The sequence below is a fragment of the Geotrypetes seraphini genome, chromosome 8 (assembly GCF_902459505.1).
Source record: "Geotrypetes seraphini chromosome 8, aGeoSer1.1, whole genome shotgun sequence".
Taxonomy (NCBI): Eukaryota; Metazoa; Chordata; class Amphibia; order Gymnophiona; family Dermophiidae; genus Geotrypetes; species Geotrypetes seraphini.
The window spans coordinates 114773568-114799060 of NC_047091.1; the positions used below are offsets into that span (position 1 = coordinate 114773568).

General features: G+C 47.4%; 1 protein-coding gene across 2 annotated transcripts in view; it reads left to right on the forward strand.

Moving 5' to 3' along the window:
• Positions 1-25493, forward strand: part of CSNK1G2 (casein kinase 1 gamma 2) — a 129928-nt gene that overhangs the window by 35198 nt on the left and 69237 nt on the right. Inside the window, exons 2-4 of one of the 2 annotated variants that reach the window (XM_033956779.1) lie at positions 9739-9855; positions 17942-18425; positions 21590-21630. In XM_033956779.1, the coding sequence (XP_033812670.1) occupies positions 18239-18425; positions 21590-21630 (228 nt within the window). In that variant the 5' untranslated portion in view covers positions 9739-9855; positions 17942-18238. The remainder of the gene's footprint in view (positions 1-9738; positions 9856-17941; positions 18426-21589; positions 21631-25493) is intronic. The other variant, XM_033956778.1, reaches the window with a different exon arrangement.

Sequence of the window (25493 nt, forward strand, 5' to 3'; positions counted from 1 at the left end):
GTGTAAACAGGTAATTCTGCTAGTGGACCCGAGGAAAGAATATTTTTTTGCCCCTTAGGGAGGAAATTAATGGAAGCTGCTACTCTACATTAAATTACATTCCCAAAATGCTCAACTTTTGAACATGCCCGTATGAATTTCCCTACTACCTGTGGGAATCTACTCCCCCTTTCTGATGAACCATAGTCTAAGTTAATACTGCTTGATCTGGTTTTCCAGAACAGGACAGGAGATACCTGAGTCTTGCCCTTTCTTCTGATGGTTTGCAGGCCACTTTGTACACAAGGGGAAAGTTCAAATTAGATGCACACAGGTTGAATTTGTGTTCCTGAATGTGCAGTAAAATCTGTGGCTTTTGGCAAGAAAACATTTTAGTCAGGTCCTGTGTGAGCTGGTCCTGCAGCTTGCTTGTAATGCTGTATTTGTAGCTGTCTTATGTTTTACAGAAATTTGTATAATTGGAATTCTGTCCATGTAAAGAAAGAGACATTGAGGAATTTCACTAGCAGTGTTCTTTGTTCACCTGCATAATTTGCTTGTTATCTTATGTATATACGTAGAATGCTTTTCAGTGCCTAGAGGAGGATAAAGATTAAGGTATCTACTTTGAAATTGGATCATGTGACCTTATTCTAGACCTCTCATTATTTCGCTCATGACCTGGGCTGTTTTTTTTTCTTTGCATGTAGCGTACAGGTTAGGGCAGTGGTCTCAAACCCTTTGCAGGGCCACCTTTTGGATTTGTAAGTACTTGGAGAAAAAATAGTTATATGTCTTTTAAAGAAATGACAATTTTTAATGAGATAAAACTCTTTATAGTTTATAAATCTTTCCTTTTGGCTAAGTCTTAATAGTATTGTAATTTATAGCTAATGAGACATTTGACGAAGAAACTGTTTTATTTTACTTTTGTGATTATGATAAACACACCGAGGGCCTCAAAATAGTACCTGGCGGGTCGCATGTGGCCCCCGGGCCGCGAGTTTGAGACCACTGGGTTAGGGTGTTACATCTCAGCAGTGGACTTAGAGCTGTAAAAATATATTTGGCTGAGTATATGTGTGCGCATCTGACCCAGTAGACTGTGAGTAGTTTTATTGTTGTATTCACCTGTTAGGACTGCCTGCAGGCTAGGTGGCTTCAGTCTCTCTCAGTCTCTTCAGTCACTGCTACACCAGAACAGCTGATGTAACTTTCTGTTCCAGTGTAGCAGGGACTGAAGAGACCGAGAGAGACTGAAGCCACCTAGCCTGCAGTCAGTGCTCTGCTTTAATCGCTTTCACTTCTTGCGGCTATGAAAGGTTAGATTAGATGGAGGGAGGAGAGAGACCTGACCAAACCGGGTCATGGGAGGGTAGGTGATGGGGGGGATATAGTGGATCACGTCAGGTGATGGGGGGGATATAGTGGATCACGTCAGGTGATGGACAGAGGTGGCTACAGGTGGAGGAAAGTGGCGATGGCGGGAGGGCAGCAGCAGCAAGTGTAGCTTTCTGGGGAGGGGGCAGTGACGGAAAGGCAGCTGTATTTAAGACACAATAGTGCAATTTAGATTATGGGATGGGGGGGAAAGAATTGTGGGAGAGGCCTTAGGCACCTGGACCAATCAAAGCCTTAGGCTCCTCGCCAGTGTATCCCAGAATGCACCAGGAAAGGGAAGATCTGCCATTTTGAAGAGACGGGCCTGCCAGCTGGAGGGAGTAGGCATCCTTCCTGCCAGCCTTCAACTTAAAGGTACGGAGGGAGGTGTCGGAGTTGTCAGGGGTGCAGGGGACCCCAGCGGCAGGGGGAGTGGGCATCAATCCTGCCGTCCATCTTAAAGATACCGAGGGGTGGGGTGGGGGACTGCAGCGGCGGCAGGGAAGAGTGGGCATCCCTCTTGCCATCCTTCATTCTAAAGGTGCAGGAGATAGGGGTCTGTCAGGGGGTTGTTGGCGGGAGCAGGGGACCCAGGCTGCAGGAGGGAATGGGCATCCCTCCTGTTGATCTTGTACAGGGTGGGGGTGGGGCAGCTAGCGGTAGATGAGGGGGGTGTCGGGAGGGACGACGGACTTTTTTTCTTTCTGTTCTCCCTGTTGGTCAAATAGCTGAGCCGGCAGGACTCATGGAAACCAGCAGCTCAGTTGATTGGGGCAGGGAGAGCAGCCTTGATAGGAGGGAGGAGCTGTACTTAGCGGTTACTTTTCTGAGCAGGCACCAGGCACAGTTCTTCTCCCCCCCCCCCTTTTTACCAGCAATTCTCCACACAAATAATGTGCATATAATTTACATGCTGTTATGCTGAGAATTGCCTGTAAAAGAAAAATTGTTCCCACTACGGTCACTACATTGATCCACTGGATTTTACCGGTGAGTTTTGAGAATCCGGCCCTTTATCGGGGAGACTGCAAATACAGCAGGGAGGGGAAGCTCCCAGGTTTTTTATGCTGCTGCCAAGTTTGGGAAGCAGCACACTCCAAGTCTCTTATACAGGGCGCCTATGCAGTCCATCTAAGCTCCATCTCAAGACCTGATGAACTGCAAGAACAGTTTCAAGAGAAGAGATTTATTTTTATTTTAGTCAGATTTAAAATGACAACAAAAACCCATGAGCTGGAACTTGTGAATTCTCAGCCTGTAGATGTTTGAGATTTTTAAGAATTTTGTCCTCCAGGAATCTCTTCATCAGTGAACCTTGAGTTTGTTTTGTCTTTATATATGAGTGCTGTAAGTTTGCAACTTCCTCTTTTAAGGCTCCATTCCCTGCTCATAATTTCATTTTTTATTTTCCAGGTTAGCAATTTGAGTGTTTTTTGGCTATCTGGCTGGAGATTTTTGTGCCAACGTATCTGTCGGACAATGCTTTAATAAAGGTGTGTGTTGTGCTTTCTGTGTTTCAGAGGTTTCTCCCTGTTTCTACAGTAAATACAAGCTTTGAAGAGCAGGAAGTGATCAGATCTCCTCACTTGTCAAACAGATGTTACCGCTGGCTGGAGTTGGTATTGGATTACAATGCAAGGCATGGATGAATTTTAGCTTTCATCTTCAAAACAGCAGTAATCCATTCTAATGCAAAGAAAAGGGGCTGCAGGTGTCTCTTGAAGCCCAAGGGCTATGTGATATGGCTTTGAAAGAAAGCAGTGCTTTCTGTGTATTACTTCAAAAGTATGCCTGGCAAAGAGCAGTACTTTCTCAAAAAAAGATGTCAGACTTGGTAGTCATTGGGCCATCTACCAGATTTAAAAACTGTGGCCACATTATTCTAATTGCTGCTGGATTTCCATCGCATCCAATATTTCTTTTTCATTATGGCGTGGAATCTGATTTTGTTTCTTTTCTGTGTAGTGTTGGACTATAAATGCAATTATGAACTTTTTATTGTAAACTGCTGAGAGAAGGTTTGCTTGGATGAATGGTATATATTATTTTCCTAAATAAGTGATTAATCCCGAAAGCCTTTAGGGGGAGGGGGGAAGCTCTGCTAGGAGTTAAGTTAGTGGCACGCAAACAGAAAATTTTAATTTCCTTTTCATGTATCACTTTTTTTTAATAATGGCACATTTTTTTTAAAACCAAAAATACACCTCCCTGCCACACACAACCTAGAATGGATCCTGATCCTCTTATGCAGTGCCTATGACGACATAACAAATATAAACTAGCCAGATTCAGCACATGCAATATCATGTTTAACTTTTCCTAGTTTGTTTCCTAAGGGTTATACAGTGAAAACAAAACAGGCTTTCATTGTCTCATGCACTTGAAAGTAAGAAAGTGGCTCTACTTTATTTTTTTTTTATTTTTTATTCCTTTTTTAATCGTTCAACAAGTGTACAAGAAAAAAGAACCATACATAGTCTCAGAAACATCACTTGAAAAATCCATCAAGTCAAATAACAATTGTATATATATAAACCCCTAACCCCCCCTCCCTCCCAACATTATATGTCTTTATTCATTTTTAACCTCTCATCATGTGTACAAGAATCATAAGAACAACACTTAGTTAAACATTTTAAAATAGCTTCCTTTTGTATGTTTTTCATAAACAACTTAGGTCTAGATGCAAACACTCCAATCATGTACCAGTGGTCGCTAAAACAGTTTGACTGGTTTAGCGACCGACTGAATTTGCCGACCCGATGTTGAAGAGTCACTTAGTTCTGATGCAAGATTTGGAAGCCTGCTTTGCTATGGGAGCAAACAAGGTATTCCTCTTGGAGGCACACAAGGAGAAACTTCTCCAACAGACCTGAGAGTTTTAGAGCACTCCCACTCCGACAGTCTGGCAAAACGTGCAGGTGCTGGGGTCGATGGTTGTGACTATGGATGTCATGCCCTGGGCAAGAGCCCACTTATGCCTGCTCCAAGAGGCACTTCTTTCCTGTTGGTGCCCACAGAGGGATCCGCTGAGACAGTGGCTCCCTTGGATGGCAGAGACTCATCACCTTCTCTCTTTCCAGGGGGGTTTCCTTCCATATTTTGGTATGGGTGATCTTGATGATAGAGGCCAGCCTTTACAACTGGGAGCGCATTGTGAGGGATACTCGATCCAGGGATGCTGGTCCTCTTCTCAGAGGAATTAGTCTATCAATCATTTAGAACTTCAGGCGATTTGTCTGGCTCTCCTGAAATTCGAGAGTGCACTGCAGCACAAAGCAGTTCGAGTCTTCTCAGACAATACAACGGCAGTAGTCTGTCAATTGCCAAGGGAGCACAAAGAGTGCACCCCTATGCCGAGAGGCCCAATGCTCTTTCAGTGGGCAGACACTCAGCTTCTAGTGCTCTCGGCAGTGCATGTAGCTGGAGTGGACAATGTACAAGCAAACTTCCTCAGCTGGCAGACCCTGGATCCCGGAGAATGGGCGCTATCTCAGAGAGCCTTCACTTGCATAGTGAAGAGATGGTGATGTCGGCTTCCAACAAGAAGGCTGCTCGGCACCTCCTTACCTGAAATCTCTCTCCTCAGTATAGTGGACTTATACGGGAATTATAGCCATTTAATTGGTGAAGTTTTTCTTTATATAACTTGTGTTATGTAACTTTTGATATGGCTATTTGATTTCTCTTTCCTAATGCATGTAAGTGATATATTTTAATTTAAAATTGAATAAATAAATAAAAAGGTGGCTGCTCGGTTCTTCAGCTGTAAGCATGAACAAGGAAGCAAAGGTCTGGACACTATGGTTCAGCTGTGGCCAGTGATAGGTTTTCTCTATGCCTTTCTTCCGTGGCCCATGATAGGCTGTCTGCTACTCAAAATCATGACAAACTGGGGACAGGTGATTCTAGTGGTGCCAGATTGGCTGAGATGCCTGTGGTATGCAAACCTGGTATGTCTACAGCAGGGTCGGGGTCTCAAGCTTCCCCATCATTCCCAACTCCTCATGCAGGGCCCATTGATCTTGCAGGATCCAGAATGCTTTGATCTTATGGCATGGCTCTTGAACGTGTAGCATTAGTTCCCAGGAGCTTCTTGGATGGTATAATTGCTACCATTTTATGGAGTAAAAAGAGGTCAACCATTGTAGCATATGCAAAGGCCTGGAAGTCTTTCCAATCCTCGTGAGATCAGAGGAGTGAAGACCCAAGCTCTGCGTCGATCCCAGTGGTAATTGCTTTTGCCATGAAAGCCTGGAAAAGGGCCTAGCAGTTGGCTCTCTGAGAGTTCAGATAGCCGGGCTTTCTTGCTTTGGCCTCAAGCCCCATGGGGAGCAGTCTTAAGTCTCATTTGGATTTGGTTAGATTTTTAAAAGGCACATTCCAGCTCCACCCTCTGCTGCAACAGCCATTTCCAACTTAGAATCTTAACCTGGTTCTCAGGGTACTTGCGAGTATATCCTGTGAACCGCTGGACCAAGCTTCTTTGATGAATCTTACCATCAAGACTGTCAATTTTGGTGGCCATTACCTCTGCCCATAGAATGTTCAAACTTCATGCATTGTCCTGTAGAAATTTGTTTCTTAGAATTATGGATTCAAGCACAGTCCCCTCTTTTGCTGAAAGTAGTTTCTAGCTTCCACATCAATCAAGAAGTGCGCTTACCGGCCTACACACCCTTGGGTTCAAACAAACAAGACAGGGTGTTAAAATCTTTGGATTTGTGCAAGCTTTTGCTGAAGTATTTTGAGGTTACAAATGAATTTTAATTGTCAGATCGTCTGTTTGTCCTTGCTGGTGCAGCCCAAAAGGGTTGGCCGGCATCAAAGGCATCAATTTCCAGATAGATTCGAATAACTCTTTTTTTTCTGCCTATATCGGAGATGGGAAATGTCTTCCTATGTCAGTGAAGGCCCACTCTACAAGAGGCATTGCTTCCTCGTGGGCAGAGTTTTTGGCGTTTTCCTCAGAAGAGATTTATAGAACTGCCACTTGGTCTTCTCTGCATACATTCACAAAGTTTTACAGAATAGAAGTGGTGGTCAAACGGAATTCCACATTTGGATCTTTGATTCTGGTAACAGGCTCATCAGTCCTACCCTAAGTTTAGAAACTGTTCTGTTTCATCCTGAAAGTTCAGGAATAGAGTAGGGTTGTACAAGAAGGAAAGATTAGGTTTTTACCTTGTTAATCTTAGAAACATAGAAACATGATGGCAGATAAAAGCCAAATGGCTCATCTAGTCTGCCCGTCTGCAGTAACCATTATCTCTTTCTCTGAGAGATCCCATGTGCCTGCCCCAGGCCCTTTTGAATTCAGACACAGTCTCTGTCTCCATCACCTCTTCTGGGAGACTATACCATGCATCTACCACCCTTTCTGTAAAAAAGTATTTCCTTAGATTACTCTGGAGCCTATCACCTCTTAACTTCATCCTATGTCCTCTTATTGCAGAGTTTCCTTTCAAATTAAAGAGACTCGACTCATGCACATTTATATTACGTAGGTATTTAAACGTCTCTATCATATCTTCCCTCTCCCACACTCTATTCCTGAAGTCTGTCCTGGGAAATGTTGATTTGCCTGCTGTCTGCCTTAATAAATACCAGTAAGTTGGCTGTCTTGTTTCTTTGTCCGGCCTCAACAAGAATATGATCTGCGAATACCGCGTTATTCAATCCAGGGTGTCTATATACAACATGCCTCCACACTGTTACTGCAGGCTGAGTTCTAATTGTTCAGTTGTTTATTCTGTTTTCCAAATATTTGGTTATTTGTTGTGCTGCTTACTGATAAGAGCAGATCAGACATGTTTCTTGGGGAGTATCCCCATACTCCTCCCTCTTCTGTGTTCTCTCCAGGAGAACACATACTGAGGAATTGGAGGACAGCCAAGAGGTAAGAAAGGAGGAGCATAAGTATGCAAATAGTTTCCTACAAGATTTCTCGCGAGAAGGGATGACTAAATCTAATAATTCTATACGGATTATCCTTGAGAAATATGTTGTTCTTTTACTATTTGTATTTTATAAATCGCCTAGAAGTCGTACGATTGTGGCGGTATAGAAGAATAAAGTTATGTTATGTCTTTCTCTCTCCAAGAGATCCCGCGTGCCTATCCCAGGCCCTCTTACATTCAGTCTGTTTCCACCGCCTCTTCTGGGAGACTCCATGCATCTACAACCTTTCCGTAAAAAAGTATTTCCTCAGATTACTCCGGAGCCTATCACCTCTTAACTTCATCCTATGCCCTCTCATTGCAGAGTTTCCTTTCAAATGAAAGAGACTCGACTCGTGCGCATTTATGCCACGTAGGTATTTAAACGTCTATCATATCTCCCCTCTCCTGCCTTTCCTCCAGATTGAGATCTTTAAGTATGTCCCCATAAGCTTTATGACGAAGACCACACATAATTTTAGTAGCCTTCCTCTGGACTGTTTGTTTTGAAAGAAAGAAAGAAAGAACCTAATTTAAAAAACCCCACAAAAACTAATTTGTTTAGTGCTCACACAATTCACACTTGCCACAGGCTGCTTGAGAGTGTTGCCTGTAGTAGGCCATTTTAAGCTTTTGTTAGGTGCCTATTAGCACCTATACAGCGTGGTAAAAAGGCACCTATATAAGTTAAAAGAATAATGTAAACAGGTAGGGAAAAGAGTAGTGTGTACAAATTATCAAACAAACGAAAAGTCACTATGACATCTTTTCAGCAAGAAGAAAAAGAATAAGAAGTCTGTGCTTTGAGAAGAAGCAAGTAAGATGGTTTTTTTTTCAGCTATTTAAAAAACTCATCTGCTACTGTGTTTCCCTGAAAATAAGATTTACCCCGAAAATAAGCCTTAACATGATTTTCGGGGTAGGTCTTAATATAAGCCCTACCCCAAAAAATAAGCCCTAATTGCCGGCGGCAACAGCGCTCCCCCTGTGACTCTTCCATCTCTCCTACCCATCCAAAACCCGACCGTGAGACCAAAATACAGTACCTTATAACAAACCGCATCGTGGCAGCACAGGCCCCATTACGTCTTTCTCAAACCGCGATGGGGCCTGTGCTGCTGATGATGCGGTTTGTTATAAGATACTGTATTTCAGTCTCGCGGTTGGGGTTTGGATGGGTGGGAGAGATGAAAGGGTCAGCAGGGAGGAGGGTTGTGCAAGGCGGGGGGGATGGGAGGGATTAAAAAATGCTTCACGGGGTGATGGGAGGAAGGGAGGGATAGAAACTGCAAGGGTTCTGCTGCACAAGGGATAGAAAGGAGGGAGGGACAGAAGCTGCAAGGGTTCTGCTGCACAAGGGGAGGGAGGGGTATAGGCTGCAAGGGTTCTTCTTCACAGGAGGATGGGAGGGAAGGGGGAGGGATAGAAAGATACTGCACAAGGGGATGGATGAGAGGGGAGAAAATATGCTGCACATGTGGGAGAGAGAAAGGAAATAGGAAAAATTGGGGTGGAGGAGAGGAAGGGAGAGATAATCATTGTACATGAAAAAAATAAGACCTAGTGCCTTTTTGGGGTCCAAAAGTAATATAAGACAGTGTCTTATTTTTGGGGAAACCCAGTAGTTTTTTCGCATACTAAAGCCAAGGATGCTCCCTCTCTCCTGTTTACGAAAATGATGATGACTTCTGTTTTTCCTATCAAATTGTAAGTCTACATTGCAGTATATTGGAAATCCCGGGCCTACAGAAAACCCGTGAAAATGTTACCACTGAATAGCGGAGGCCAGCACTAGAAATCAACTTTGTTTGTGAAGGCTTTTTCATAACTGAGTTTATGATCCCAATTGTGAATATTTTCAGTTGAATTTGTTTATTTATCTGTATGTTTTGTGATATGATTATGTTTGTATTTTGTATACTTCTTAAGTTTAAGCGGGTTAGAAATCTTTTAAATAAAATAAATAAATAAAATATTCTGGAAAGGGGTGAGTTTTTTAGTGGGAGAATAGGAGTATTAGTGGATATGGGAAAATTCTATTTTAGAAGGAATGTGTGTGTGTGTGTGAGAGATGAAGCAGATAGAAGGCAAAGGTGGTGCTGAAAAGTTGTTTGTTTGTTTTTTTCATCTCTTGGGTCCTGCAGATTGATTGATTTAATTCATTCATTTTTTATTCCATTTTCCCAGAGAGCTCATAACGGTTTACATTAATTTATTTAGGTACTCAAGCATTTTTCCCTTTCTGTCCCGGTGGGCTTTACAATCTATCCAATGTACCTGGGGCAATGGAGGGATTGAGTGACTTGCCCAGGGTCTCAAGGAGCAGTGTGTGTTTGAACCCACAATCTCAGGGTGTTGAGGCTGTAGCTTTTAACCACTATGTCACACTCTATTTGTAAATATTGTTCCTGCAGCAGAATTTTTTTTCCTTCCTATCCAGGTTGTGGGATGGGGTTATTTGGCGGGCAAGTTTCAAGTTGCTGGCAGAGGCATTGATCTTTAGAGCTCAACCACTGCTTGGGATTGCAAGATAGCATCCAAGATTTAAGATTATAAGGTATCATCTTTGTGAAACATAAAGTAATGTTTTTTTGAGATTTTAAAAGTTCTGTAAAATTATTGCTGTCCTGATTAGATTTTGAGGGGAGACACGGCTTATCCAAGAAGTAGTGATTTCCATTCTAAATTTTTTTAATGAAACATGCCCTGTACCACCTCTTAATCTAGTCTTTAGGTACACCTAAACTGTGGTGGAGTAAATTTTCTCTCTGCCCTGCTCTTGTATCACCAGCTCTTACAATTTATCCAAATTTTTTTGTGACCCATTCATTGGGTACATTAAGTAAGGGCAAAATAATTTTATCTTATAAACTTCATGGAGAAAAATTGTATGTTTTTAATGCTTTACTGAATGTGCAGGAGTAGAGGTCACACTTCAGTTGTGTCTCAGTCTTGTTCAGGTAAGACCAAAATAGAGATAAAATGGTTGAGTGTTTTCTGGCTGCTGCCATTTGTACTGGGAGCTTGGTGACGTGCATGCCGTTCCATCAGCTTGCTTCACAAATGCCTGCCATGGCATGCCAGTCTCCCTGCATCTTGCTGCAGAAGAAAGCAGCATAAATACAGATTGTGAAAGATAGGAACCTAGTGATGAGTCCCCCAGGATTTCCTTTCTGATCATTAAAAGTACAGGAGGCGAGAACATTAAAACCCACAGAGCAGGGGGATTACTTACAAGTCTGTTTGTTTCCTTGAATTCCACAGAGGACTGCAGCTAAGAATAAGCCAAGGTGATTATTAACGCTCTTGGTTCCTGTTGCACTTGTAGCAACAGCAGAACTGCATTTTCTCTTTATATTAAAATATGCAGGTTGTAAAAAGCTAATTTATTATTATCCCAGGACAAGCAGGCATGATATTCTCACATGTGGGTGGGTGACGTCATCTACGGAGCCCCGATGCGGAAGCATTTTCAAGCAAACTTGATTGAAGATTTAAGTTTTCTCTGCTGCTCCACGCATGCGTGCCTTCCTGCTCCACTAGGGGGTGCATCCCCTCTTGGTCTCCAGTTCAAAAATTTTCCGCTGAGCCTAGAAGTCGTGTTTTTCAGGCTCTGCCCCAACTGCCTTCTAGCATCACGATTTTTTCTTGTTTTTTTCTCTATTAAGTCGCTGTGCGCGAATTCTTTACTTTTCAACTTGATTCCTGCTTCGTTTTTGACGACCCGGAGGCTTCCGGATCCCCGTGGCCACGTGGCTACTCGAGCCGCGGCTACTTTCAATTCTATGTCCCGGCCTTTGACCGGCTTTAAAAAGTGCACCCGGTGTGAGCGGCTTCTTTCCATCACAGACCCGCATCGCCGGTGCATCCTCTGCCTGGGGGTGGCTCATCCAACCGACTCCTGCCCCCAGTGCGCTACTTTCCAGAACCGGGCCCTCCGTCGAAGAAAAGCCCGCATGGCGGACCTTTTCGCCCCGGACCAACCCTCTACCTCGGCCTCGAGGTCGGCCCCAGCCCCGGCCTTGACCTCGGCCCCGAATACCTCAGCATCGCCCCGAGACCCAAATCCGAAGCCCTCGGGACAGCAGAAAGCCTCGGCCCCGGGTAAGTCCCCTCTTCCTTCTTCAGGTTCCGTAACATCGAAGAAGCCAGCCTCGGGGACAACGTCGACGCATGGCGGAAGCCCCATGCTTACAGCCCCGGCTAAGCCCTCCAAGCCTTCGGGCCGTGCCTCCACCACACGGGAATACTCTGATACGAGGTCGCCCCCGGTGGAGTGCACCGAGGCAGTGGACATGCCTTCGATGCTGTCCGTGCCCGTCTTCCAGGACCTACTCCGAGTGATGATCTCGTCGGAGCTGTCCGCTGCAATGGCCCAGTTACAATCGGCCTCGACCTCGCACCCGCATGTGCCAGACCAGCCTGAGCCTCGCATCGAGCAACCTCGGGGAAAAGTGCGCAATCTTCGCCGCATCCCATCATCCTCGGACTCCTCGCCGAGGCGCCCGAGACGCTCTCCCTCCGCAGACCGCCGAGGGGCAAAACGTCGTGCTAAAACGACAGAAACCTCGAACCGCCGTACCTCCAAGAAGGCCCGAGGTTCACCAACTCTACGAGGCCGTTCTCCTACACCTCGTACAGGACCACTAAGGGTGGCTGAGTTATCACTCTCCAACCCGCGCATCCTCCGAACTCCCCCTCGGACCGGGACCCCGACCCGAGGTCGCAGGTATTCTCCGAGGGAGTCCGGGTCGAGGTCACCGATTCGACATCGATCGGTACCCCGAACCCCGGCATCATCTCCGAGGGGCTCCTCGAGACGCCGAAGATCGACAACCCCGGAACACTCTCACAGTGCTTCCCCGGTCTCGGAGCGTGGATCGGAGCAGGAACCTCGATACTCGAGGGAAGCCTCCCCATCCTTCTCCACCCGACGGAGGTCTCGTTCACCGACCCCGCACGGGGCCCCGGGAACATCCCGCCCATCCTTCACTCGCTTTGTCCAGGACATGGGCCACGCTTTGGACTTAGACCTCCAGTCCGACTCCAGATACTCTAAGGAGTACCTAGCGGAGCTGGATATGCCATCACTGCCCAAAGAGTCCCTTCGCTTACCACCTAACCCGGTACTCCAACAGGCCTTCTTCAGGAACCTGGAGACCCCCTACATGGTCACAGCCGTACCCTCCAAAATGGAGGCCAAGTACCGCACAGTACCCTACCCGGGATTCGAACAACCACAGCTCTCCCACCAGTCGCTGCTAGTAGAATCCTCCTTGAAAAAGGCTCACCCATCCCGGGTCTCAGCAGCGGTTCCCCCAGGCCGAGAAGGCCGAACCCTGGACAAGTTCGGCAGGAGACTATATCAAAATGCAATGATGGCCTCTAGGGTGCAAAGCTACACTTTCACCTTCACATCCTACCTCAAACACCTCATTGGACTATTGAGAGCCTTTGAGACTGACCTACCGGCCTCCCGGCAAGGAGCGTTTGGCCTGCTTTTAGAGTCCCTCTCCAACCTGCGCCTCCATCTATTCCACGCGGCCTACGATGGCTTCGAACTCTCCTCCAGAGAGGCAGCCTTTGCTATCGCCATGTGCCGACTAGCTTGGCTGCGCCTGGTCGATATGGACCCCAACTTGCAGGACCGGTTGGCTAACCTCCCCTGCGTGGGAAAAGAACTGTTCGATGACACTATCGAGGCGGCTACAAAACGCCTCTCCGAACACGAACGCTCGTTCGCCTCCCTCGTCCGGCAAAAGCCTAAACCGACCGCGTCCAGGCCGTTCAGGGCCCCTCCGCGCCGATACCCACAAAAATCCACTCCCGCCTTCTCGCGGCCTCCACCCAGGCGCCCGCAGGCCCACCATCGGGCTCTACCCAAGTCCCAACCGCCTGCGACTACCAAACCATCCCCGTCCTTTTGACGGGATGCGCGGAAGGGGGCGGGCCCCCTCCGCCATAGTCCCAAGCCTCCTTCACATCGGGGGTTGCCTCAAAGCCTTTTACCCTCGCTGGGTACAAGTCACGTTGGACGCATGGGTCCTCGGCGTGATCTCATCAGGATACTCTCTCAACTTTCGGGCCATTCCTCCAGACAACCCTCCAAGGAATTGCCCTCCGAACCGGAGGCAGCTACCCCTGCTCCTCTCCGAAGCTCGAGACCTGCTTCGCCTGAGAGCAGTGGAGGAGGTTCCCCCCGACCAACGGGGAAAGGGCTTCTACTCCCGTTACTTTCTGGTACCGAAAAAAATGGGAGACCTACGCCCAATACTAGACTTGAGACGCCTCAACAAATTTCTGGTACGGGAAAAATTTCGGATGCTTTCCCTACCGACCCTCTACCCCCTGATCGACGAGGGCGACTGGCTCTGCTCCCTCGATCTGAAGGAGGCGTACACACATGTCCCAGTGCACCCCGCTCACCGCAAGTTCTTGCGTTTTCAGGTAGGGGACTGGCACCTACAATACCGAGTCCTCCCCTTCGGCCTAGCATCATCACCTCGGGTCTTCACCAAGTGCCTCGTGGTGGTCGCAGCAACCTACGTTCCCAGGGCCTCCAGGTATTCCCCTACCTGGACGACTGGCTGATCAAAGCCCCGTCCAGGGAAGGGGTTATCTCAGCGACCCAACAGACTATTACCTACCTACAAAGTCTGGGGTTCGAAATAAACTTCCCAAAATCCCAACTACGCCCCTCGCAGTCCCTACAGTTCATCGGGGCCACGCTGGACACGGTTCGCCTCCGTTCCTTCCTCCCCCCTCCGCGCCTAGAGGCGTTAGTAAGTCTGAGTCGAAGGATCTCCCTGCTGACCTCGGTATCAGCTCGACAGATGATGACTCTCCTGGGCCACATGGCCTCCACCGTCCATGTCACACCCTTCGCCCGCCTCCATCTGAGAATTCCTCAATGGACCCTGGCCTCTCAATGGCGTCAAGACCGGGACCCGATCGACCATCCCGTGACAGTGACTCCTTCATTGCAACGATCGCTCCGCTGGAGGGCATTCAGAAAAGTTGAAAGGGGACAGATTCAGAACGAATGCTAGGAAGTTCTTCTTTACCCAGCGTGTGGTGGACACCTGGAATGCGCTTCCAGAGGGCGTGATAGGGCAGAGTACGGTACTGGGGTTCAAGAGGGAATTGGACAACTTTCTGCTGGAAAAGGGAATAGAGGGGTATAGATAGAGGATTACTGCACAGGTCCTGGACCTGTTGGGCCGCCACGTGAGCGAACTGCTGGGCACGATGGACCTCAGGTCTGACCCAGTAGAGGCATTTCTTATGTTCTTATGGGCCGACTCTTCAAATCTTTCCAAAGGTTTGCTCTTCCTCGCCCCACCCCACAGCAAGGTACTCACCACGGATTCGTCGGAGTACGCTTGGGGAGCCCATCTGGACTTCCTACGCACTCAAGGGATGTGGTCAGAAGAGGACTGTCGCTGCCACATCAACGTGCTAGAGCTTCGGGCCATCTATCTCACAGCTGTAGCTTTTCAACATCTGCTCCACGACCGGGTGGTTCTCATCCGAACCGACAACCAGGTAGCGATGTACTACGTAAACAAACAAGGGGGGACAGGGTCTTGGTCCCTTTGTCGGGAAGCCCTGCGCCTCTGGAAATGGGCAATCTCCAACAACACCTTCCTTCGAGCGGTGTACATACAAGGAGAACAAAACTGTCTGGCGGACAGACTCAGCCGCCTCCTCCAGCCACACGAGTGGTCACTACACTCTCAGACCCTATGACGGGTGTTCGAACGGTGGGGGACGCCTCAAATAGATCTGTTCGCATCCCCTCACAACCACAAGCTGCCTCTCTTCTGCTCCTGGATGTACTCCCCGGACCGGCTCGAGGCCGACGCCTTCCTCCTCGATTGGGAGGGAAGGTTTCTGTATGCGTTTCCGCCGTTTCCCCTGATCCTGAGGACACTGGTCCACCTGAAAACGGTGCAAGCCACCCTGATCCTGATTGCTCCTCGCTGGCCACGCCAGCCTTGGTTTTCCCTTCTACTTCAACTCAGCATCAGAGATCCACTACCTCTGCCTCGGTTTCCCTCTCTACTATCACAGGGTCAGGGTTCGCTGTTACATCCCAATCTTCAATCTCTTCATCTGAATGCTTGGTTTCTTTCCCCCTGACTTCTCTCCCCTATCCTCAGTCAGTCAAAGAGATACTGGAGGCCTCTAGAAAGACCTCGACGAGAACCTGCTACACCCAAAAGTGGACCAGATTCTCAGCCTGGTGCTCCTTTCACAGCCAGGACCCGGTGTCGGTCCCCGTCCCTCTGGTCCTTGACTATTTACTTCAATTATCTCATTCTGGCCTAAAGACCAACTCCATTCGAGTACACCTCAGTGCGATTGCGGCCTTTCATCAGCCCCTGGAAGGGAAAGCCCTCTCGCTCCATCCCTTAGTCTCTCGCTTCATGAAGGGTCTTCTGAATGTCCACTCTCCTCTCAAACCTCCTCCGGTGGTTTGGGACCTTAACGTGGTTCTGGCCCAACTAATGAAACCTCCATTTGAGCCCCTAGACAAATGCCATCCAAAATTCCTCACTTGGAAGGTGATTTTCCTGCTCGCGCTCACTTCCGCCCGGCGGGTTAGTGAACTACAAGCCCTGGTAGCGGACCCACCCTTCACTGTATTCCATCATGACAAGGTGGTACTCCGCACTCATCCAAAGTTCCTGCCTAAAGTAATGTCTGATTTTCATCTCAATCAGTCCATTGTCTTACCTGTGTTTTTTCCCAAGCCCCACTCTCACCCCAGAGAGGTGGCGCTCCACATTCTTGACTGCAAGAGAGCGTTGGCCTTTTACCTCCAACGCACTCAACCACACCGGAAAGTCCCACAATTGTTTTTGTCTTTCGACCCAAACCGGTTAGGTCACCCAGTTTCCAAGCGCACCTTGTCCAACTGGTTGGCCGATTGCATCTCCTTTTGCTATGCTCAGGCTGGTCTCGCGCTGCATGGTCGAGTAACGGGACACAAGGTCCGAGCGATGGCAGCCTCCGTAGCGTTCCTCAGGTCCACACCTATTGAGGAAATCTGCAAGGCTGCCACGTGGTCTTCGGTTCATACTTTCACCTCCCACTACTGTCTGGACTCACTGTCCAGAAGCGATGGCCAGTTTGGCCAATCGGTATTGCAAAATCTATTTGCTTAAATCGCCAACTTCCCTCCATCCCTTTTCAGTTAGCTTGGAGGTCACCCACATGTGAGAATATCATGCCTGCTTGTCCTGGGATAAAGCACAGTTACTTACCGTAACAGGTGTTATCCAGGGACAGCAGGCATATATTCTCACAACCCGCCCACCTCCCCGAGGTTGGCTTCTTTGCTAGTTAAGTGAACTGGAGACCACGAGGGAATGCACCCCCTAGTGGAGCAGGAAGGCACGCATGCGTGGAGCAGCAGAGCAAACTTAAATCTTCAATCAAGTTTGCTTGAAAATGCTTCCGCATCGGGGCTCCGTAGATGACGTCACCCACCCACATGTGAGAATATATGCCTGCTGTCCCTGGATAACACCTGTTACGGTAAGTAACTGTGCTTTATTATATATATATTTTTTATAACTGTAATGAGTATTACCAAACTAGTAGAATCCTTTAACCAGAGAAGACAATTTTTCTTAAGGGATTTCTCCATGCATCGGTTGGACATGCTTGCTGTAAAATTTCATATATGCAGTTCCCAATGTTCCTGTCCTAAGGATTGCTTCTGGCATTTTCTAAAGTCCGGCACACCTATGGGGGAGGGGGGGGAAACAGCTGGTAGTACCCAACACAGAGGACACACCTGACTGCACAAAACCAGTACACAGAAACATGCCAGGCTGTCTGACATTGTCTTACAATACAGACACCTAGCAGAAGGGATTGACATGGGTATACTAGAAATTGTCCTCAGTAGCCCCAAGTTTACAAAACATGCCAGGAATTTATAGGAAGTAGATTAGGCCTTACTGATCCATTTGCACTTTTGTGAATTGAGAATGTTTTTTTTTGATGGGGGGGGGGGATGGTTAATGTGTTAATCTGGGCAAAATTCCTTAATGATGCAAAAGTTCTTGGAAATAATGTAGATAAGTCAGAACAGTAACCTCTATTTAGAGGGCAAGTGATGTGCCTTTATGAAGGATTCTGATTCTTATGGGTCTAAATCTTTTGTTGTGTTTTGTCAACTGTTAGTACTTGCAAAATTTAGTAGCGTCCTTATTTTAATCTCATACTTTGTCCCAAAGGCATTTGGCTTTACATGGACTATAAAAAAACAGTAGTAATTCTGGATATCTTTAGGGTTTTTCATTCAGAGAAATCCCAAAAATTTTATAAATGAGCCTCAGAAGCTCATGCAGCCACTTCTCACCTTAGCACTGTATAATACAGGCAGGGTGGTAACTGCTTGGCACAAATTTTGAAGCTTGTGGTCAGTGATGCTAGTTATTAAGCACCCAGCTGTTGGTCCTGTAAAATTTGGCGTAACCATCCACACATTCAATTTATCTTTTGAAGAGTAATTTAAGATTAATTCTTTATTTATTTATTTTGTTGATATTGGCTCATTAGATGGTGTTGCAGAAGTTTATTGTAGCAAGGTGTGCTGCTTGTTTAGTAATTCCTTTTTTCCTCCTCAGCTTCAAACCAAAGGGTTTAACTTTGGAAGAAGCCATTCTGAAGAATGTGGTGTTCACGGAAAAGTAATCCAAAGATGAGGAATATGGGAGTCCCAGCGGAGTGCACAGAAACGGTGACATTGAAGTAGCTGAGAATTTTGTGGGAGGTGTTACACCACTCCCTCCCCTCCCCCAACCTCCTCTTTTAAGTAGTGATGATGTACTGACAGATTACAACAACCGTTGTTTTCCATTTCGGTGGCTTTGGGATTTTATGGCAGTGGTGTAACCGTGGAGAAGCCAGGGTATCACAAACTTATGGATTTTGATAAGAGAGGAGGGAAAGGGGAGACCGAGGACGGTAAAAGGATGTCCAAGACAGCTGGGGGAAGGAGCACACATGGCAGCCGCGGTGCTGGGACCAATTCTGGAGTCTTAATGGTGGGTCCTAACTTCCGGGTTGGGAAGAAGATTGGCTGTGGAAATTTTGGAGAGCTCCGTCTAGGTGAGGAATTTTTCTCATGTACTTGCAGAACTGCATTGTGTGTATTTTTTTCAGGAACAAGTGTGGTGATGGGATACAGTCACTTACAGGAGTCTTTGTTTACAATCTAGGAGACCTTTAGTAAAAAAGGTAATTCTGATCTCCATACTAGACACAGCATAAAGCAAAGTATTGCTAGGGAAGGTGGGGGTTGTGGTTTATCTTAAATCGGAGTAGAACATATGATGGGGTTACCCTTGAAACCAGTAAACCCCCCCCAAAGGAAAGAATAATATGACCTGATGGGGTATTATATTTCTTTATGTTACTATATTACAATAAGTATAAGGTAGAAGAAAGAGAGAATTGGGAGACACATGGCTACATCTGTTACTAAGTTTATTAGAGGTAGTTTCTATTCTGACATTAGAAGAGGGGGCAAATAAAAAGTAGAGGAGTCTAGGTCTTCAAACCAAAGGAACTTTAATAGCAACCATATAGACCACATGTGTCAAACACAAGGCCCGTGGGCCAAATCTGGCCCGCCTGGCCGTTTTATGCGGCCCATGGTGACTGTGCGCCGGCTTGAGGGCAATGTGGCATTTTCTTCATTGCCACCCCTGGGTGTTTTATCTTTTGGCTGGCTTCCTCCTCACTGCTGCAGTCATTTCTGTGCACAAAGCAGCGGGTGGCAGCTTCTTGCATATCCAGTGCCTCATCCGGAAGCATTCCCTCTGATGTTGCGTTTAGAAGTCGCCGCCTTTGGCTTTATGCACAGAAACAACTGTGACAGTGATGGGGAGGGAGCCGGCCAGAAGGTAAACACTCACCGGAGAGAGGCACCTAGTTGAGGCACAGAATGGAGGAAGAGAGGCGTGTTGGGACTCAAGAAAGAGGGAGCACACACTGGACAAATGATAGAAGCAAGGAGGGAGGGAGGGGGTATGAACTTGAGACATAGAATGAAGGGAAGGAGAGAGGGGAGCATGAGCCATAGAATGGAAGAATGGAGAGAGTGAGGGAAAGAGATGCTGAGGTGAGGGAGGGAATAGAAAGAGAGAATTGGGTGTCTGAGAGAGGGAAAGAGAGATGGTGCACATGAGGAGATGAAGATAGAGGAGAATTGTTGGGCAGAGAGAGGGAGGGAAAGAGAATTATTAGACATGGTGGTGGGAGAGGAGTGAGGTAGAGATGCGTGGGGAAGAGAGGGATGCCAGACCACTGGAATGGGAAGGAGAGAGCGAGATGCCAGACCACGGAAGGGAAGGAGGGGGAGAGAGAGAGATGCCAGACTGCAGGGAAGAGAGAGCCAGACTGCAGGGGGGAAAGATGCTAGATCGCAAAAGAGAGATGAGAGATGCCAGACCATGGGAGAGGAGAGAGATTCCAGGCTAAGGGAAGGAGAGGAGAAAGATGCTAGACCATATAAGGGGGAAGACAAAGTTGTCTGACCATGGAAGAGGAATGTGATAGCGCACAGGAAGGGAGGGGAAGGGGAGAGGGAGGAGATGGTGTATAGCAATGGGCGTGGCAGGGAAGAGCTAAGAAGTAGAGAATGACACGGTGACAAAATTAATCACCGTTCCTGTCCCCGTGGATAACCGCGGGAAACCAGCTTCATGTCATTCTTTAAGGAAAGAGGGAAGAATCAGAGTATGAATGGCCACAACCACTGACCCGCAAGCTTTGCTTTGAAGAATGCTGGTGTAGAAGGACTGAGTTCAAAGAAGTGTGGGATGAACACAGAAGATTTAGAATCAGAAAATAATATTAAATATTGAACTAGACCGGTACTGGGCAGACTTGCACGGTCTGTATCTGTGTATGGCCGTTTGATGGAGGATGGGCTGGGGAGGGCTTCAATGGCTGGGAGGGTGTAGATGGGCTGGAGTAAGTCTTAACAGAGATTTCGGCAGTTGGAACCCAAGCACAGTACCGGGTAAAGCTTTGGATTCTTGCCCAGAAATAGCTAAGAAGAAAAAAAAAAAAAATTTTAATTGAATCAGGTTGGGCAGACTGGATAGACCATTCGGGTCTTTATCTTCCGTCATCTACTATGTTAGGTTGAAATAGACACTAGAAAATGACATGGGATTATTTCCCGCGGTTATCCGTGAGGACGGGAACGGTGATGAATTTTGTCACCGTGTCATTCTCTACTAAGAAGAAGTGCTTCTTATGGATAGATGGAAAGAGGGAGGAGATGGTACACATGGATAGATGGGAAGGGAAGACATGGAAAAGTAGATAGATTTTGAGAAGCAGAAAAATGGAAGAAAGTTGAATGTTAAAAGTTAATGCTAAAGTTGGATGTATGGCAGAAAGTGGAGAGAAAAACAGCAAATGGATAAGGTGGCCCTGGATACATAGTTAAAAGCACAGACAGAAGGAAGTGCAGCCAGAGACTGGGAAAAGATGGTTTGAAAACAACAGACAACAAAGGTAGGGGAAATGATTTTATTTTCAATTTAGTGATTGAATTGTGTCAATTTTGAGAATTTATATCTGTCTATATTTTGCACTGTTCTAGAAGAAATGCATTTGTTTGGGTTGTACTGCTTGCAGAGTCTTGAATCTTAGGGTTTCGTTTGTATATATTAGTATTTTTAGTTTTTGGTCCAGTATTTGCATAGGGGTATCTCTGTTCTGGTAGGAATGAATGTTGAGAAGCATACAGTGTGCTTTGTGTAGTTTAATTTTGTGGTTAACCATTATGTGTTATTAATAAGATTATATTGTGTGTGTATATATATGAAAAATTAATGGAAAAATGGTATTACAATTAGTATTCTTATGGGGGCGGAGATTGAGTGGGGTCTGTCCTGCGACTTAGCCTGTGTTTTATATTTTGGCCCCTTAATGTGGTTGAGTTTGATACCCCTGCACTAAGCCATTCCTCTACTCAGGATAGAGGTGCACTAATGAAGTTCTGTGGGAGAAGATGTGAAGTGCACTGGTAGATGTATGGATGATGGTAGATTCGGATATGCATCTTAAAACGTCTGTGACTTTATTTTAGCACAGCCCACAAAAATATTGAGGTTTAAAAAATGCATTATGTTGGACTGAATTTGACCTTTCTACATGACACTGTGTGGGAGACAGGGAGAACCGGTGATTTGATTTCTTTGTTCTTCTGTATGCAGGCTGCTAATCTCTGGGTTATTTACTTTCTCTTCATGCAGGAAAGAATCTTTACACCAATGAATATGTGGCTATAAAACTGGTAAGAACCTCCTCTCCTGTATTTTCTGCAGAGCTGGTTTTGCTGGTTAGTCTTGTGCTGTGCTTGCATTAGGTCCCATTCTTTTGAATGAAGTAGAAGAAGTTCAGGGGTGGGGGGAGGAGTGGAGGTGGGGGAGATGACCAGTCCATGAGACTTGGATGTGAAGAGAGACAAAACCGATCATTGGTTCAGTGTATAAAATGCAGCAGTCAATTAAGGTGATCAAATCTAAAACAATTTTCAGTTTGCTTGAATGTTTTAGTAAGATGGCATACATTTGTTCACTGGTGTTGCTGACCATGGGTAAAACCATGGGTTATAGTGCACTTATCTTCTCTCCTCCCCCCTCCTCCTCCCAATCACTAAACTATAGCTGGGAGCGAAGAGAAGAGAGCAAACAAAGGTAAAAAGAATGAAGTTGAGCAAAATAAGGCCTAAACATTAAAAAAAAACTTGATCATCATCCAAAAATTTTTAACCAACCAACCTTGCTGATGACATCCATCATCTTGCTTTGGTATTTGCCTGTCGTAGTGCTGGCATTTCCCTCACTTCTGGGGATATTTTTTTTGTTTGTTTAAGCAAGTAAAATACTAGTGAGTTTGGCCTGAAATAAGAGAAGTGTTGACATCACTAGGAAACAAACCATGAGCACCCCCACGTTAGCAAGTTTGCTTATTGTAGTGTTGCCTAGAATCTTGAAATGAGCATTATCCCAGGACAAGCAGGCAGCATATTCTTTACGCATGGGTGACGTCACCGACGGAGCCCACGGTACGGACCTTTTTACTAGAAAGTTCTAGTTGGCCGCACCGCGCGTGCGCGAGTGCCTTCCCGCCCGACGGAGGAGAGCGTGGTCCCCAGTTTCTTCGTTTCCGCGGAGCGAAGAAGACGTGCGTTTTTCAACTCTGATTGAAATCCTCTTTTTGCCTTCCCGCTCGCGTTCTTTTTTCGTTTTATTTACCTTCGGGTTCTTTTTTCTTTCATTTCCAAAAAAAAAAAATATTTTCTTTTTGTTTAGTTTTTTGTCCTTGCCCCGGCGGGGCCTGTTGTCACGATCCAGGCCTCGGGGTTTGATTTTGCGGAGGCCGTGTTTCCATTCATGCCCCCGCAGCCCGGTTTTAAGAAGTGCCAGCGGTGTGCACGCCCGATCTCCCTCACTGACCCACACAATTGGTGTTTACAGTGTTTGGGACCGGAGCATCGGGCGGACTCCTGCACCCGCTGTGCCACTCTTAAAAAACGCACTTTGAAGAATCGCCAAATTCAGCAAAGTCTGCTGTTCGGCACCGGCCCGACTATGGACTCGACTTCTTCAACTGCGGCACCATCGAAGTCGGCACCGACCACCTCGACACCGCCTGACATTACATCGGCGCCACCGGCGCCAGGTAAGCCGGCTAAGAAGCCTTCCACCCTTGAGCGCCCTCCCACCTCGGTGGCGACACCGGCTCTTTCGGCTCCACGCCGAACTAAAAAGCGCTCCGCTCCGATATCGGTGAGTGCCTCGTCATCGGCCTCCTCATCGCCGGAGCGTAGAGCGGCACCCATGGAACCAAAGCAGAAAAAAGTGGTTCCGGTGCCACCTCTGGATGACCGCATTGCGGCCATCCTCCAGGATAAGTTGCAGGAACAACTCCAACAGCAACTTAAACAGCTCTTGCCCTCTATCCTGGCACCGCTGCTCTCGGTACCAGACCGGCCCGAGCCCCACACCGTCCAACCGGTATCCACGCCATCGGTACCTATGGACCCCTCCATGCCCATTCTCTCGGCACCGCATACCCATGCCCATGCCGAGGCCGTCGCTCTGACGACATCCGATCCTCCTCGGGACCGAGCGGAACATCGGTCTTCCCGCGAACCTGACCGGCACCGTTCTTCCCGGGACCGAGACAGACACAGGTCTTCATCCCCCGGTACCGTCTCGGTACGCTCAGGCAAGTCTCGGTCTAAAGCTCATCATACCGAGCCTTCCACTCCAGTCTCTCGGCACGCACCCGATGTCAGAGACCCGGACCTCTGGGAAGAATCTCCCCTCGGTACCGAGGAGGATGCATCGTCGTCGGACGAAGAGCCCTCGGCCCCCGATACCACATCTAAACCTGAGCAATCTTCTTTTTCAAAATTCCTCAGGGAGTTATCGGGGGCCTTATCTTTGCCTCTGGAATCTGACTCCAAGAAATCACAAGCTTTCCTGGAGGCATTGGATTTCGATCAACCTCCTAAAGAGTTCCTGAAGTTACCCGTGCATGACATCCTACGGGAAACTTTTTATAAAAATTGGGAAAAATCCATTAACTGTCCCTGGGGCACCCCGTAAACTGGATAGCCTTTACAGGGTTATTCCAATCCCGGGATTTGATAAACCCCAGCTGCCCCATGAATCTCTCCTGGTTGAGTCCACTTTAAAAAAGACTCAAGGCTCCAGTGTATATGCGTCTACCCCTCCTGGCAGGGAGGGCAAAACTATGGACAAGTTTGGCAAGTGGCTCTACCAGAATGCCATGCTTGCCAACAGGGCAAACAATTACTCTTTCCACTTTTCATTCTACCTGAAACATCTGGTAATGCAACTCTCCGCCATGCAAAAGTACATGCCGGAGCACAAGGTTCCACTATTCCAGCAGCACATCTCCAGCTTGCTTCAACTTAGAAAATTTATGGTGCGCTCCATCTATGACTCCTTTGAGCTCACCTCTCGTGCATCTGCCATCGCTGTGGCCATGCGCCGCCTGGCCTGGCTCAGGGTCTCTGATCTGGATGTCAACCATCAGGACCGACTAGCCAACGCCCCATGTATGGGAGACGAATTGTTCGGAGAGTCTCTGGATACCACCACACAAAAACTCTCCGCCCATGAGACCAGATGGGATTCTCTCATTAAACCAAAGAAGAAGGCCCCTCCTGCTCGGCCTTACAAACCACAGTCTTCATACCAACGCAGGTTCTCCGCTAGGCCGCTTAACCCACCTTCACAGCAACCTAGGCGGGCTCGCCAACAACACAACCAGGCTCGTGCACAGTCTAGTCAACCTGCCAAGCCTCTTCCTCCTGCCAAACCTTCTCAGCCCTTTTGACTCCTCTCTCCAGGGCTTAGCCAGTCTTCCACCCTCATTGCCTCTCCCTCAACCAATCGGAGGCAGGCTCCGCATTTTTCTCAGCCGTTGGGAGGTCATCACATCAGACCAGTGGGTCCTCAACATCATCCGCCACAGCTACTCTCTCAACTTCCAGACTCTTCCTCCAGACAATCCTCCCGTAGAGTCTGCTTCTCTTTCAACTCAAACCCCCCTCCTCCTGAGGGAGGTCCAATCCCTCCTTCTCCTCAATGCCATCGAAGAAGTACCTCTGGAACAAAGGGGCCGGGGATTCTACTCCCGTTACTTTCTGGTTCCAAAAAAGACAGGAGACCTACGTCCCATTCTCGATCTCAGGGACCTCAACAAATGTCTTGTCAAGGAGAAGTTCAGAATGCTCTCCCTTGCCACGCTTTACCCTCATCTCTCTCAGAACGACTGGCTATGTTCCCTGGACCTCAAAGAGGCCTACACTCACATACCAATCAATCCAGCTTCACGTCGCTACCTAAGATTCCAGGTGCACCATCGCCATTATCAGTACAAAGTGCTACCTTTTGGCCTCGCTTCATCACCTAGGGTGTTCACCAAATGCCTCATTGTGGCGGCGGCCTTCCTCAGGTCTCACAACCTCCAGGTGTTTCCATACTTGGACGATTGGTTGGTGAAAGCACCTACGTCTCCACTTGTGCTACAAGCCACTCATCATACCATCTCTCTCCTCCACCTCCTGGGGTTCGAGATCAACTACCCCAAGTCGCATCTGCTTCCCACGCAGCGCCT